The following is a 17,147-nucleotide window of genomic DNA, read 5'->3' as shown; positions in this document are numbered from 1 at the left end:
ATATTACCTCATAGTACATCTGCACAGATACATAGAATCATAGAATGGGTTGGGTTGGAAGGGACCTTAAAGATCATCTAGATCCAACCCTTCTGCCATAGGCAGAGACATCTCCCACTAGAACAGGTTACACAAAGCCCCATCCAACCTGGCCTTGAACATTTACAGGTAGGGGGCATCACACAAATGTGTTCATGATGACCAGGTAATGAATTTTGAGAATTCTCCAGTTCTGACCTGGTGTCTTTCACGTTTCTCCATTTCTCTTTCTCTTTCCATCCTCCCCCAGGAGAGGGGAGGTGAATACTGAGCTGCTGATGGCCACGGCCATCAACACACAAGACCTTCAGTTTTTACTAGAGGAAGTGAGATAGGCCTTTATTCACTAGACAGATTACTTTTCTTTTCATCATCTCACTTTTTTAATGCTGAGCCATCAGGTCCCATACCTTCTGTCTTCTTTCATCTTCATCCCACACTAAACCTAGTGGCTCTAGACATGCCAGGGGTAATGGACTAATGAATCTCTCTTCCTGTAATACTGACTCCAGTCACTACATCTAAGCTCTTTTTTCCCCTGACTTTCTTCATTGCAAACACTGCATACCAAGGTCTAGTAATAATAACCAAGTTATTGAAAGCTCTCACATACAAAAATAAAGTTTTCCTTCCTCTATGCAAATCTGTCTCACTACAATGACTGCTGATGCAGAAATTCCGATGTGTTGAGACATTCCCTGCTGACCCAGTAACCCATGTTCTAATCATCCAAGCTGCACTTTTATTTCAGGCTAGGCTGTTCTCCAGCTATTTCATTCTCAGTGTATAAATTTTAGTTAGTTTGAAATGTATCACTTGGGAGGGCAGTTGGTGTTTTGCCATGAAAATGGGAGGCTGGTGCTCTCGAAAGTTCATGTGCCTGAACAATTCTTAGAGATGAGACTCAGTTCCGTAATAATATCCAGACTAATGCATTATATTCTCAACCTGGTAAGGAATAAATTGAAGGTTTTCTCCCTATCTCAGTATTAATTTTAAGTCAGCTTTTAGAAGTGTTGTTAGGACATACTACACATGCAAAACAATTTCTACAAATTGCAAAGAGAAATTTGGAGATGAATCGTTCAGCTCCATTATCCCCTGCATTCCCAGAATGATGAAGAAAAAAGATAAATTCTTTCAAACAAACTGAGTTACATTTCCATTTTTCTGATAACCCTACAATATTTTTAAAAAGATTTTGTCATCTTTTTTTTTTTTTTCTCACTAGGAATGGGAATGGGAAATAAAAATTAGATTTAGACTTGTAATTTGTGAGGCACGTCAAACTACTTCTAGCAGAGAGTTCAACCTATGCATAAAAATGGTATTCTGTCTAGCCTGAGAAACATAGTGCTGAATATACTCTCTGTAATAATTTGTGTTCAGTGTGTTGAGCCAGTGTTTTTACTGGATAATAAAATTCCTGTCAATTCCAGGAGGATATATTTAATGGATATTTGTTGTTTCTGTACTGTCAGATTTTCAGGCTCTAAAAAATGCTGCTTAGAATTGACTGCACTCAGATATAATTTAAATTAGTATTGCTTCAAGCAAAAGACTCTTATTGTACCTAGATTCTCCTCCTGTATTCTAAATAATAAGAAATCTATTATATCCTTCTTAGTTTTGACATTGCACTGACAGTGCCACTATACTTGAATGTAACAAATACTGTGGCTGATGTGAAAAATATATTATCTTAATATTTAAAGTGACAGAAAGTTTTCTTTCTTTCCTTCTTCCTTCCAATGTTTTAATCTCTTTTACAAGATAACTCAGATCTAGTGTTGTGCCACAATTTGCCTGCATCTTTTGGGAAAAGTAGAGTGTTGTCTCTAATTTGCTCAAACCATCAAACCTTTTTTGGTCAAACCACCAAACCTGCTTTTTGTTTTTGCTTTTTTTTCATCATTTATGTGAATTTGTAAAATGTAAAATTTTTAGTTGAAGTGGATGAGTAGGTGAGAAAATAAAGTAAAATGAAGCAAGGAGTGGTGGGCACATGAGTTTATTGTTGGTCAGCAAATGTGTATCCCCAGTATGGCGAGGAGGTAATCAGAGATCTGAAAGGATAAGAGAAAGGGAGAAAGGAGGAGGCTGGGAAGTGCTGTTGGGTTTGATGTGGCTGGAGATTTAACAACCTTTCTGTAGGGACAAGGGGCAAGTAATCAGAAAATGAACAGCATGTTCCCCTAAACTCCTGTTCCTGGAGGCAATGATCAAATTGTGAGATAAAAAAGTAAAAGGAAAGAGCCAAGCCTTTGCCACCTACTCATATTTACCTTAATAATGAAATTAGCAGCAGAACAGTTACCTGGAATTTTCAAGGCTATAACAATGTAGCTGAAGAGCTTAATAAAACCCAAACAATAGCAGACACTCCTTATCTATCAGAGCTTCTTTGTGCCCTCCATTTAATTAATACACCTTCAAATCCATGGAACTGAATTTTAAAATTATCTTATAATTTGATGGGCTCCTGGGAAACCTGTGAAGGTGTTGTTCAGATATTGCTAAGTACAGAATCAGAATTTGTCCCAGAGGGGCTTTCTGTCTGATTTTTTAGTTTCCTACAATGGGTCAAGTACAGTTGCATTTCTTCTAGTGTGTAAGTAATAAGTAAGGATAAAGAAATTAATTTTTCATTTCACCTGCCATTTGCACTTTTCTTTCTCTTTTCATTGGCTATTATACAAGAAATCATCCTCTTTAGAATAGTATACAGCTCAAGATAATCTCATCAGACAGAACCAAAAAAAATTTATTTTTCTAGTGAGGAGAATGGTTCATTTCTGTTCTTTGAATGCAGCTCTTTCATGCCTGTCTTAATGGATTAAGCCAGATGGGCAGAGTTTGGCCACTCACTCTTTTAATCTTGACATAGAATTCTAAATTATTTCTTGTATGATGTAGTGAAATTGAATATTTGAGAATTAAATTATATGTGTTTATTTTATACAAAAATGCTGATTTATTTTTTAACAACTTACTTGTGTGGGTAAAGGTCTGTTAAATTTTCTTTCAGTGTAAAGCAAACATAACAGAAAGGAAAAATAGTCATTCCCCAACTCTAGGAACTTGTTGCATACACATTTGGAAATCACTCCCCTGTTTATATTTATTTTTTATCTGAACAGTTTAGGTCTGGTACTTGACTGAGACTGGAAACTTAGAACTCTGTACTCCTGCATGCCACGGAGAGTTTGAATTAAGTGCTGCTTGTCTGCAACTTTATTTGAAGTAGATGACTCAGGCAACTCTATTTGAGGCACAGAACTGTGCATTTTGAAAGCTCAGCCTCATTTTATCTTACTGATGAGGTTATATTAGCTGAAAATACTATTTAGGGAGTAATTTTAAAATACTCCCCTAAGCTTTTTGTAAACTATATTAGGATTATCTTCACAACAGCTATTTTAAATATTAAAAAAAACACAGGAAAGTAAAATCTCTGGACAATAAATTTCAGGCATGTCTGTGGATTAAGATGTAAATTCTAGCAAGCACAAATTCTAGACAAAAATACAATGCCTGTTTATATTTACTCTTGCATAGTGGCTTGAGTTACATATTTATTTATGTGCTTCTCCCACATTTTTCTGTCCTTTTGCCATAACTGCTGTGCAGAAAAGGACATTTGATAGCTATCTAATTATGAAACCATCTTGGAGAGTAGCTCAGTTTTGCAGTACACCTTAGTTCTCTGGAGTTACTTTCATCCCTTCTGAAAGTAGAAAAGAATGAAATGCTTGATTATCTGATTTGCAGCCAAAGGCATTTGGATAAACCAAGAGCAGAATCTGATAAGTATCCAAATTTCTAGAGCCTTAAAAGAAATTACATGTCTGTGGAGGTTCATCACTATCATCTTTTAAGAAGAGGAGGAATAAGGTTTAGGTGATTTTAGAATATTGGCATACTAAAGAGACTAAAAATTGGATTTGAAATTGTTGGGTTTTCTTCAATTAAAATAATTTTTTAATCAATAATCACACCAAAATTACATATCTCTTTTCTAAAGGCTTATTTTAATTAAGAATTTCTACAGTGAAAACTGTATTATTTTAAAGGCTGTATTATTTTAAAGAAATTGGTTGTAATAGGAAACTGAACGCGTGCATATGCTGCCATCTTCTGGTGCACTTAGTGGCCTGCACCTATCATTTATTTTCTGTACTAAAAATGTAGGGAGCATACTCTCTTATAAGGTAATTTATGATTTGATTTTTTTTTTTCAACAGGAGTGTGATCAAGTTCATATAGATGACGTTTCTTCTGATGATAATGGACAAGACCTAAGGTAAGATAGAGCACTTTTGCTTCTTTTTTTTTCTTCAAAGATTAAATAAATTGAGCATTTACAGGAATACATTATATTTATTTTTACTGTATTTTGGGTGTTTGCAGTACCTACAGTTTTGCAACTGATGGCTTCCATGCAGCTGCAAGTAGTGCAAACCTTTGTCTGCCAACAGGTGTAAGAGGAGGGGTTGACTGGATGAGGAAGCTGGCTTTTCGTTATAGAAGAGTAAAAGAGTTGTATAATACTTACAAGAACAACATAGGAGGTGAGTTTATTTGTCAAAATCCATTTAGAATGCCGATCAGATTAAACTGCATGGCGATGAACTCCCACCAAGGGAATGTGCCTTGGAAGCCACAAAGTGAATGGAAAGTCAAGTGACTGGACCTTGGGCTATTGAAAGCTGCCATCTGTAATGACAGAGCTGGCATTGTGCTGCTGTGCAGGAGAGCCAGAGGTGAGGAAGCAGATCAGACTTCCACTTGGCATCCGCAGAGCTTATGCTCCTGCAGACCCAGCTCAGCTATGCCTATTTACCAATTGGTTGACTGACTTATTCTGACTTATGCTGTTATACTAGGAAGGAGGTTGCATAGTTTCCACAGCACAAACTGGTTGTGACTGGCCTATTCCATCCTGAATTTTCATGATCTAGTTGGTAACAACTCTACTGGGTACCTGCTAGTTTATTTTCAGCAGTGGATGCAAGGAAACCATAGCACTGCTATACTGCTAGCCCTCTTTTTTTAATCAATCTCTTAAAATGTTAACTGTGTTAGAAAGGAATCAGAATCTCATCTGGGCTCAGAACTTTCCTGTCACTGTTTTCAATCATGCTCTTGTCCATGACAACCGGCTTGTAGGAAATCAAGCAGTAGTACTGAAAGGATCTGCCCTGGAGGGTCCTGTGTGACTTTCAGAAGCAGCCAGTGCTCTTCTGAGGTAGGGAATATGTCAAATGACTCCTTCAAGGAGAATCTGTGAGAACAGTGAACACTTACAACTCTTCAAGAGTTGATACAGACACAGCTGAGGACAACCCAACCAGGAAGAAGTCCAAGTGAACACTCTCATATAATGTGGGCTTTTTCAAGTCATCTGAAATTTGTTTCAAAGAAAGCTAAAACTCAAAGAAAGATCAGCTTCAGCAAAAACAGACATTTGGGTGTTTTTTAGCACTTTCTGCAGTCTCCCAGAAACAGCAAACATTACAACTAACACAGTCAGTGAATTAGTCATTACCTTAATCTTTTCCCAAAATATGCAAATCTAGAAGCTATTTTTCACTTTTAGTAATTCAGAGTCTTTACTTGCCACGGGAAGAAGCAACAGGGCCAAAAGATGATAGCAGATGGTTGGCTTTCACTTGCCCTGCCTTACCCTTTGTTGGTGTCGTGAATGGATTTTTTTTTTATATAGTAATACTACTTGAAATAGCATTACCCAAAAGTTTTCTGTATTTTCTTAGATCCCCTAAGGTATCAAAGATTCTAGAGCTGTTGCATGTCATAAAACTATTAGCTTTATTAGTAAAAGACTAAGTCCAAGAGCACATCATAGGGAAATAAATTAAGAGAAACAATAGTTGTTAAGGTAGAATGCAATATGTGATGCATTGTATTTCATTTTTTATTTGTTCCCACAAATCCTGCTTCTGAATTCCCTATCAGTGGGCATCCATACCCTAGTTCTTAGATTTTTTAGTCATCTTTTTATCACATATGTATCTATTTATTTCAAAATAGCTGCTAAAAGGCAATAGAAGGTTAGATCTATGTATTTTCAGGTTGCTTCATTTCAGTCTTTTGAAGGAAGCAATCACCTCCTGGCTTCTATCAGGAATAGTGTGACCAGCAGGAGAAGGGAAGTGATGGTGCCCCTGTACTTAGCACTGGTGAGGCCACACCTCAAGTGCTGGGTTCAGTTCTGGGCCCCTCACTAGAAGAAAGACATCAAGGTGCTGGAGTGGGTTCAGAGATGGGCGACCAAGCTGGTGAAGGGTCTGGTGAACCCATTCTGGTGAACCAAGCTGGTGAACACACCCTTTGAGGAGAGGCTGAGGGAACTGGGAATGTTTAGCTGGAGAAGAGGAGGCTGACAGGTGACCTTGTTGGTCTCTACAGCTACCTGAAAGGATGTTGCAGAGAGGTGGGTGCTGACCTCTGCTCTCAAGTGAACAATGACAGGACTACAGGAAATGACCTGAAGCTGCACCAGGAGAGGTTTAGGCTGGATATGAGGAAGATTTTTTTTTTACTGAGAGAGTAGTCAGGTGTTTGAATTGACTGACCTGGGACGTGGTGGAATCACCAGCCCTGGAATTATTTAAAAAATGTGCAGATGAGGCACTTCAGGACACGGTCTAGTGTGCAGGGTGATGCAGATATTGATATATATTTTTTATTTATTTTATTGGGGGGAGAGCATGTTAACTGTTGGATGCCATGAGCTTAGAGGTCTTTTCCAACTGTGGTGATTCTGTGATTATCTTCAATATTCTCTGACATTGCTTGATATATATTGAAAAGCAAATAAAAAGAACAATTTAATGAGACTTGAAGACAACAGATTTGCTCTTTGATAGTTGGGTTTGGGGGATTTTTTTTTTTTTTTGTTCTAGTGGAACTTAAAGTGGAAAGAACGACCATAAAGTCTATACATAATGCATAATTTAATTTTTCTTTTCTTTTCGTGCTTTTTTACATAAAAGGACTGCTGGGTCCCGCTAAAAGAGATGCATGGTTGCAATTAAGAGCAGAGATTGAAGCTCTGACAGACTCCTGGCTAACAAATGCACTCAAATCATTATCAATTATCAGCACAAGGTATGTATTTGAGTCTAATGTAAAAACCTTTCTAGCTTTGGACTTTTAATAGCTATTCTCTGACATCTAGGTTACAATAAATTAGTTTCTTTAAAAAACAGTACAGGTCTAATATGACTCTGGAATAGGACAGGAAAGGTTCTGGAAAGGTTCCCTGGGAAGTTCCCTATTTCATTTACAGTGATATCAGCATTTACTGAAAGTAGTATGAATTCCATTCTAAAATGTGATAAACATCCCTGTGTACACTGAAAACGTGTTGTAGAATTCTGAACCAGCCTTTATTATCTTCTGGGCTGCATTCTGTGTTGTCTCTCTGTTCTCTCCTTGTCTCTCTGTTCTGTCCTTCAATGCTTGTGCCTATTTGCAGTGCTACCTATATACTATTTAGATCTCAGAACACAAAATCATGTCCTTCCAGACAAATCAGTATGTGTTAGCTTTCAGAAGACCAAAAATCTCTTTAAAATGAATTGGAAGTCTGGGTGCCTAGAGATTGGACATAAAATGTATTGTTCCTTTGAAATAATAAAACTGAATACTGCTTAGTCAGGCATGTAATGTGTAATCAGAAATCCAAAAAAAATCTGGGTTTAAGACATAAAAAAAGAACCATGTGAATCTATCTTGCCTTCTGAACATGTCTGACAAAAACTCAGTGTCAAATGGGAAGAGCAAACTTGGAAAGATATGGAAAACTTTAAACATAAAGACTTTTGCAATATGCTTATCTCTTAATTGTTTATTTGACAGTGTCTTGAGCACCTTGAGGTAAAAAGAAAAAGGATTCTGTGAGCCATTGTGTTTAGCTCTGCACTTCTTTCTTAACTACCAGTCTTCAAAAAGAAGTAATGAAAGCCCATTGAGCACTGGTTGGAAGAGTCTGCAAAACTGTTACCAGTTTCTTAGGACTGTTAGATAATTGTTATTTGTCTTGCCTTCAAAGACCTGTACAACTATAAATCTTCAGAAGCTATCCATGAGGCATCTAAATGTTGCCTGAAAGGAAATTGAGATACATTACAGCAGGAATAGTAGCCTAAGGACTTGTTTGGAATTTGTGGAAGACCCAGAAGGAAAAATCAAAACTATTTGCTCTCAGCTCCATGTACACACCACAGTCACATTCGTGTTCCAGTCCATCAGTGCCTAAAGCAGCCTGGCACTGGGTTTTGTGTTGTGCAACTGCTACCATCCCCAGCATTGCCTGCTAGCTTATTAACATGTTTCTCCCTCTTCTTAGAAATATGCTTACTCTTGAAACCTGAGAAAAGTTATGTCATTGTGCAGAAATGTCTATTGGCTGCTTATTTCTCCTCAAGACAGGAGTAACAAATGAATTTTTCTTGGTCTTCTAACTCTTTAATTTGGCTGGCAGCTACTGTTGATTAATTGCCAGTGAGAAAATGATGCTTTCAAATCATTTCAAGGCCTCTTTTTGGAGGCACTTGATGATCTTAAATATCTATATTTTAGTGGACCCATCTTCAAGGACCTAATTTTTATAAATCAGTGTGGAATATTTCCTACAAATTAGGCCTGCATACTTATAGGATTTTGCCAAAAGTTGCATGTATATTTTTCTGGAAGGGATGGTGCTGAGCAGTACTGCTGTGTGAGTGAAAGTCAGTGTTGAAGAATCTTGAGTATGCTCTCCACAGCTGGTTAACCTTATCAGTATTTGGGTAATGGTTATAAACTATTTAAATTTAAACTATTTCTCTCATTTTAGGAGTAACTGTGTAAACGTGTTGGTAACAACAACCCAGCTTATTCCAGCACTTGCAAAAGTTCTACTATACAGCTTGGGAGGAGCTTTTCCTATTGAAAATATTTACAGTGCAACCAAAATAGGTAAGAAAATTATTCTTTCATCCATTCTGACTACATTGCGTCGCAAATATTTTTTTTTTCCAGTAACAGATGGATTCCAGGCCACTTCCCTGGCACTTGGTATGTTAGGCATAAGATTTCGGCATTGCATGTGTTCAGATGTGTTTATGTTGATAAATTCCAAAGTCACCCTATTTTCAGTGATGCCTGAAGGAATTAAGTTCCCCATACTGATTAAGAACCCCAGAAGGTCCTAAGTATGGTACAAAACCCTAAAAGTGTGCAGAAAATCATGAAGAAAAGTATTTTATTAATTAAAATCTGAGCAGAACTTCTCTTAAATAGATGCAGCTCTGACCCTCAGCTCAATAGGCCACAAGCTTTTTCTGGAAGTACATCAGTGATGGTGATGACAAGCTGTGCTGATGGAAATGCCACCAGGGCACTTCCCTGCTCTGTTGACAACTGTGTTACTTTTGTGTATCACAGTCTGGAAATCTATGGGTTTTGGAAGCAGCATCCAAATTTTTTCTTGCAAACCAAAAAAGTTATCATTCCTGTGAAATGTGACAACCTACAGTGACCGATAATTTTGGCAGATTTCCTGATTTTTATTATTAATTCAGGAATGTCTAATTTCTATACCTATGGCAACCTTTATAGCATGGAGTATGACACTTCATTGACAAAAGCGTTACAATATATTCCCTAAATTATTTTTACAAGTGAAAAAAATAAAGCATATTCTAACAGTGTCAGAAAATACTATTACACCAGCCAACCTTTAATTAGGTGTAGCTGTTCTCTAGACACACATACCTCATATAATTTAAAAACCTAAGTCAAAGCATGAAGCATCCCAAATACCTCTAAGCATTTAGTACTGAGCAGCCTCTGGAATTAATATAATCTGCCATACAGCCTGTATTTTTTTGATTCAGTTGCCAAGACTGCACTCAGACCAAAGGATGGAGCATTAAAAAATAGTGCCAACAGCACAGAAAAGGTGTGGTGAAGTGAAGCACAGTCTCTGGAGACTGTCAAAATAATTCTTCAGCAGTAATTCCTTCTGAGAACAGTGTGGCTGTTGTTACACCCCTTTTCAAAACACAGCAAATTCTGGGGTACAAAATCTCTCTCTACTTTTCATCTCAATGATCTCTGCATTGTGTTTAGCACAGGACTGTGCAGCTACTGCTTGCCGGCACCAAAGTCTGGCCCACATTCAACATACATTTGATGTTTTCCTTAATCATAAGCTCTTTTTTGTGGGCCAGCTTAAAAAAAGCAGGAGGAGAGCAGTAAGGATTGGATGTCTAGAAATCATGAGTTTGTGAGAAGAGACTAAAACCTGGGACAGAGATAGACATGGTAAAAAAACAAGGTTAAGAGCTGTTGAAGAGAGGAAATAAATACTCTTTCTCTGCTGATGGGAGGTATGACAGTAGGTAAAGATCTCTTTAGGTCTTTTGTAGGTCACTTGTCAAAGAGAAAGTTAAATATGGAGATCACCTGTGGGAACAGTGAAATCATCATATTAGGTCAGTTTCACCACAAGCATTTCTTGGTAAAACTGAACCTCCAGTTTAACGAAAAGATCGGTAGATGACTTTGCTTTGTCCCTTTCAATCTTGGGTATTGTTGTTTCTGGCTTAGCCTGCTTGATTCTACATTTCTCCAAGGGAGCCAAATGCTTCATGGAAGTTCTCACAGGAACCTGTTGTCTAATTTTGTTTTGCTTGTATATTGCTCTTCAAACACTTTTTCCCATTGCTATGCTATTCATTGTTGCAGATACATTACAACTAAAATTTCTGCTTCCCTTGAAAAAATATTATTACATTAACAGGGAAATAGTTGAATTCAGCTATTCATTCACTGACATTCTTTTTAGCCATGCTACTAATTCTTTTGTTTTAGTGGTTTTTCTATAACTCCTAAGAGATTTAGTTTTACCTGCAGTGGCTTAGCATCATTGAGGAAATTGCTTCTCATCAGTTTGGGTTCTAAATTCCAAGTTTCAGAACTTTAAAAAAGTAGTAGTAACACTGTCTTATCACTGCAATAATCCTTTTTAGGGCTTTGCCATAACTCATTTGATAGCTTGAGTAAGTAGTGCATTGTTTTTCAGGCAAAGAGAGCTGTTTTGAGCGTATAGTGTCCAGATTTGGCACTAACATAACTTATGTTGTGATTGGAGATGGCCGAGATGAGGAACATGCAGCTAATCAGGTAACTTCACTCTGAAATCTTATCTCATTTATCTTCCAGGAAAAGAAAGTTGCTTTGAACGAATAATGCAAAGGTTTGGCAGAAAAGTAGTATATGTTGTAATTGGGGATGGTGTAGAAGAAGAACAGGCAGCAAAAAAGGTAACCTGTCTCCTGAAATGTTGGTGTGATACATAGCTACTAATGCAAGCCTTTCTGTTTGCATTTCTCTCAGTGTGGCACAATGACAGAATGACAAATAATTTCAGTTCGCAGATGCAAGGCAGCAAAAGCATGATGAGATCAAAACTCAGAGTGAAATGAACCATTTGGATTCTAGCATTTGGTTCACTTGCATTTGAAAAGAAAAAAAAATATATAATTTTTTTAAATTAATGAAAAATCATTGCATCAAATGTGTCTCACTAGCTTCAACAAATTAAAGATGAACAGAGGAGATGGAAACATGATGGTTGGGTGGTATTTTTCTTTAAATGGTGAATTCAGGGAGGTTTCAAAAGAACCAGGTTTCCCTGGTTACAAAGACCAGGGAAAAGCATCGGAAGGACTGTGCAAATTCTTTAGCTAACATAGATGAAGATCTGTAATTTACTGGAGCAAATATGGTGAACATATAATTTGCTTCAAGAAAGATGTGTCTGAAAAAGGAAAATTAACACAACATAGAGAGGGTGCACAAAATCTCTGTTTCTAAACCAGAGCAATTTCTTTACAAACACTCAGTTTCTCTCAATATAATAATTCTAGTTTTATCAGGTAAGTTTTCAACATTCAGAAACAGATCACATAAGTAATTTGCACCATACTTCTCAGTATAACCTCGGAAGTGTGCAGAAAGTGACAATTTTTGCCTCATGATGTCTGCACAGGACAAGTGGCATAAATATCATTGTGATAGGAGCAGCAAACTAAAGTGCCCTTTAAGTGCAAGAGACCGGGAATGGAAACAAAATGAAAATAGCCAAAATGCTCATTCCAAATGGTTCCTTAATATAGGTACCGATCTGGTGATGGGTCTTTTATAGTTTGTGTTAAAGCAAGTAGGTTGGATTGTGTACTTTCCAGTTTGGCATGCTTTTGTCTTAATGCTGGCTACATTGCATGGATAGATAGAGAATTTAGAGAGATGGATTAATAGAGCACGTTACAAATAGATCTGAACAGAACATGAATGTACTGAGGTTTTTTTTTCTCTCCTGACAAATTGCTGAAGGAGAATAGTGCATATACCTGCATCTCTCCTAGACACTGATGCTTTCTGGAAGATAACTCTTATCTTTTTTTAAACAAGAAATGTGTAATTTTCTTATCCAAAGAGTTTTGGTTTTTTCCCTTAGATGGAGAAAAAGATAATACAACTCTGTTTCAAAGTGTTGCGTGTGAAGTCTCTCTTAATGAAAGTCTTACAGCCCTTTAAATGATCAGTCGGTATTTTGCAAAGTCTAAGAAGACCAGAAAGGGATCTCCTATTAATGCTGTCATGTGGGTTTGCATGCTAACAACAAGCACACAGCCCTTACTAAATAATGAGCTCTTTACAAAGAAACTATTAAAAAGGCTGTCTAATTAATTTAAGTTGAATTATTAAGCTCAGATCTATTTTGGTCTGATTTTTGTCAGTATTTTACTAGCAAAAATCAATCCAGAAACAAAGTTGCGTAAAAGACATGGTGGTGATCTGACCAGCCTTGTGTGTCATGTACCACCCTGTGTCACCATGTTCATCTTTCCTGACCTTTTACCCCCTCTAACAAACACAGCACAACATGCCTTTCTGGAGGATATCCAGTCATTCGGACCTCTTGGCTCTCCATCAAGCACTGGAACTAGAGTATTTGTAACTGTGTTCTAAAGCTGGCGATCCTTTCTTTTATATATATATATATATATATATATATAGACACATATATATATATATATTTCAAGTACACTGAATTTTTATGTGTGATTCAATGCCTCGGGCTTTACACATATGAATTGTCTTAAGAAGTGAAGAAATATTTGGAATTTAAAATTCCAAACTGAAGAATTCAGATTGCTGAATGGAGTTGAAATGTTAGCGCTACATAAGGAAGCTCTATGGTCTTATATATGCAACATTTTAAAATGAATTAAAACTGTGGAGGTTGCTGGTACACACCAAGTGAGCCCTGACAGGAGTGAACAAAGGACTCGAACTGGCAAAGCACCAACACGCGTTTTCCAGCCGACAAGGTGGTGTTCAACAACATTCCTCAAAATGGGAAATATTCTCAGCACTGAGGTTTGAACCAGACTTTAGCCTACCTAACCCAGAAAATATGAATTGGAATGCACTCAGACTGTATAATGACAATCCCGTCTAGACCTGTAATTTGTGTAAATTATTGATGAAAATAATTTACTGTTACTTTATTAGCAGCTGATTCTGGAAGTGGATTTAATTTTTCTTTCTTTTGTGGGGGGGGCAGGGGAGGGGGAGGGTTATATAATATTGTCTCTTTTATAAGTTTGGCAAACAGAATGTGCATAATGATGTGTTGTGCCTTAAAGAGAAGACTGTGTTTGTGTGTTATAATGTAATTTTGGTTAAAAACTATGTAGATAAACAAAAAAAAAAAAACTTTGTGATAATTTTTGACATGACCAAATTTGAAATTCAAAGAAATCAAAGTGCAAGGCTGCACCAAAGCATTTAAGTATTTGTTGCAGTAAGAAAAAATAATAAAGGAAAGTTTGTGTTTTTATTTGGATTCTGAATAATTCCACTGATGGACTGAGGAAAGTTAAGAGTATGTTGGGAGGCTGATACTGGGGACCGCTACTTGGAGAGCTTAAAAAAAAATGTTTAACACCTTCAGCATAATTTCTTGATTCTCCAAGGAGAGAACTAAGAGCCATATTCATGCATTAATTTAGTCTACTGAAAACCATACAGTGCACACATCTTCTGTGGATAAAAGAATAAATTCCCACCCAGCAGACAGAGTGCAAGTGGCATTACTGGAAGGTGAAACTGAAGTTAAGCCCAGATGGACAATTAGACACACTTTTTAGGAATGCACAAAAGATGTTACATTTACCAAATTCAGGATCAGCCCAAGCTGCTGAAATTGTGGGCATGATGACACTGGCCATTTCATACATTTACTCTGCTAAATATAATAGTGTGTTGGTAGTTTCTCCTTTCCGTTCCACATTTATGTGTCTTCTGTTTTGGGGTCAACGTGATTTTCCTCACCCATTTTTGATTGCAAAGGAACAATACAAAACGTTTTGAATATGGAAATTCAAATAGCATGTCAAGCATCTGAGGAGAGAATAAGGAAGGGATTTTTATTAATAAATATTGAGAAATGTGTTACCTTAATTTTTATAATTTCTATTCAAAATTATGGTCTGTACAGTGATAATTACCTTGCAAGTTTTAACCATGCTACCCTTTGGCTCTGGAAAATGAGTAAATTCCATATTGCACACAGGGGTCCCTTAGTGCTCCACTTGCAGCTTGAGCACTCTGCAACAACAGTGAGTGTTTTGCAATTCATAGTACAAGATGTTAACTGGTTTTTTTTTTAACACTGTATGTGGAGGCACCTGAGGTTTCCAGTGCTCTGTTTGAAGAGGTGTGTGCAAGAGAAGATGTTAAATGTAAATTCCAGAATGCCTGCACAAGCACTGAAATGAAGATCTTCCCTCTCTGTGCTGTGGGGGTCACCATATGCCTACTTACTGTGTAGTAACTTTGATTTAAACTTTGTAGGTTATATGACAGGTAGCTGGTTGGTGAAAGCTTGGAGCCAATAAAAATCCAAGGAAAACTCCTCTATAAATACAGAAAAAAGGGATTTCTTTGCTGTGTTTGAATTGGATATTTGAGTGACCAGACAGAAAACAATTAATAATTTGTTACCAGTGGACAGTTCAAAAACATCTCACAAAACTTACCACATAAAAAAACATTACACACTAGCTATTTGAGTCATAGATGAAAGTAGCCAGAACATTAAAAAACATGCTTATTTTCTTTATATTTACAGTACCTGTCTAGTCAGTTGTCCTGAAAGCACATTTTTCATTACAAGCTGTAGTACCAGCATTTTGTATTTTTGCAGGTGAGACTAAAGTATTTCTACTGGAGTAGGAAAAAAAGCTCAAACAGAGTCCTTCTCAAGTTCTAGCATCATAACATTGCATGAGAATCTCAATGTAAAAAATTTTTATAAAACAAAGAATTGGGATAAACTAGCTTTTTTGTTTTGTTGTTTGTTGTTTTTTTTTACATATCATAGTGTTAAGTGCATGAAGCAATATTACCTCTCAAGTCATTTCATCAGGCTTTCAGTGTTTTTTTACCTAAACAGATGTAAGAACAAGCAGTAGCCCAACAATAACTCTCAGTTCGTATAAAAGGTTTGTAGTGCCTTCATTGGAGTTGTGCTTAGCTCTCTGTGGCAGGTATGGCTCAATTCATATGCTGGGCTTATAGAGAGGAGATAAAGGCAAAAGGAGGGAAGTTTTATAGAGCTTGACAAAGTTCTGATTTTAACTTGAATTATTTGTGCTACTATAACAGAAATTAATTATTAAAAAAAAAAAAAAATCCAGAAAAAATGTTCGTCCAGACAAAACATGCAAGGATCTAGCTCAAAAACTTTAGCAATACTAGACTTCTAAACCAAATTTGCTGACCAATATTCTCTTGCTTAGGAAAAATTATGTTTCTTTATTGAAAAAAATTGTGTAGTACCTGCTTGCCTTGTAGAGAGAAATTACTCTGATACATTTCCCTGGGTGAACAATAGAAGGGAGAAAATGACCAAGGCAGAGCCATAATCACACCAGACTGTTCCAGATGGGCCTGAGTAGATTAAACTGAAGTTTGTCATCGTGACACCCCCTGCATTTCAGTTCAATAGCACCTTAATCAGAAACTGCCCTCCCTTCTGTCTCTCCTCTGAGTACAATGTCCTGTTTGTAAGTAATTTGGGCAAATGACATATAGATTATAATGACTTTTGCTAATACTCTAGCAGTTTTCAGTCAGTACAAAACCTTCATATCATTGAGCATTTGAATAGTCAGCTTGCAGACTAGAAATACAGCGTGATCTCAGTAAAAAGGTAGTATCTTAAGTAGATATAACTCTGTGCAGTTCAGTACATCAGTGAAAGAAGAGAGGGACAAGTCAAAATTATGCTTCTTTTTAGATGCCCATGGAGATTGTATTCAAAGATATAGGTGGTAGCCAGCTCCCAGATCTGGTTTCATTAGAATCCAGTGTGAGCAGCAGCGTTTGCATCTAAAGCAGGTGCAGAGAATGTTCCAGTGTAAGCACTGACAAAGGAGATGAGGCCAAATCAGAATCCTGTATAGAAGCACACTTCATCTCAGGGCAGATGAAATCCTGCAGCCCATTGGAATTCTGGAGTTTATTGTATGGACTTGCCCACCACAGGAAGACTTGATTTTAGCCGTGAGGTTGCATCCAGATCCAGGGTTTTGGTTCAAAAGCCATCTCTACTTTACCAGTTTGATGCCAGGCATATGCTCAGAAAGAATATGGTATTTAGCATCTCTGAAGAGGACCTGAAGTGACATGAGCCAAAATCCCAGCAATAGCAGCATTTTGGAGAAATAATTGAAGCCAAGGGTGTCTGTCATGTACTAGCAGATTATAGTTGATTAGGACGTACATAATTTAAGAAAATGTAAATGAAAACGAAAAGTCTGTAAAATTATGTACATCTTTACTATTTCTCAATAAATACACTTGGAAATGTCATTTTCTGCACTATACTATGTTGTAAGATGTTTGGTTTTGTGGTTGTAATGCTCCGTACACAGTATCTCTTAAGGGAACTAAGCTCAACTTTTGGACATTCAAGTATATCTGTGCTGCTTTTGGGATCCATGCTCGGAGCAGCCCTGCAT

General features: G+C 37.0%; 1 protein-coding gene across 8 annotated transcripts in view; it reads left to right on the top strand.

Annotated features, from left to right (window-relative positions):
* EYA4 (EYA transcriptional coactivator and phosphatase 4) overlaps window positions 1–13,647 on the top strand; it is a 146,195-nt gene extending 132,548 nt beyond the window's left edge. For 7 of the 8 annotated variants that reach the window (XM_030446622.1, XM_030446624.1, XM_030446623.1 and 4 more), the window contains 6 exons: window positions 4,284–4,342; window positions 4,450–4,610; window positions 7,056–7,170; window positions 8,903–9,024; window positions 11,275–11,375; window positions 12,995–13,647. In XM_030446622.1, the coding sequence (XP_030302482.1) occupies window positions 4,284–4,342; window positions 4,450–4,610; window positions 7,056–7,170; window positions 8,903–9,024; window positions 11,275–11,375; window positions 12,995–13,075 (639 nt within the window). In that variant the 3' untranslated portion in view covers window positions 13,076–13,647. Of the gene's footprint in view, window positions 1–4,283; window positions 4,343–4,449; window positions 4,611–7,055; window positions 7,171–8,902; window positions 9,025–11,134; window positions 11,236–11,274; window positions 11,376–12,994 lie in introns of all 8 variants that reach the window. The other variant, XM_030446627.1, reaches the window with a different exon arrangement.
* Window positions 13,648–17,147: the final 3,500 nt, after the last annotated feature.

This window comes from Calypte anna, chromosome 3, assembly GCF_003957555.1.
Source record: "Calypte anna isolate BGI_N300 chromosome 3, bCalAnn1_v1.p, whole genome shotgun sequence".
Taxonomy (NCBI): Eukaryota; Metazoa; Chordata; class Aves; order Apodiformes; family Trochilidae; genus Calypte; species Calypte anna.
This window is presented reverse-complemented; position numbering and strand designations above follow the sequence as displayed.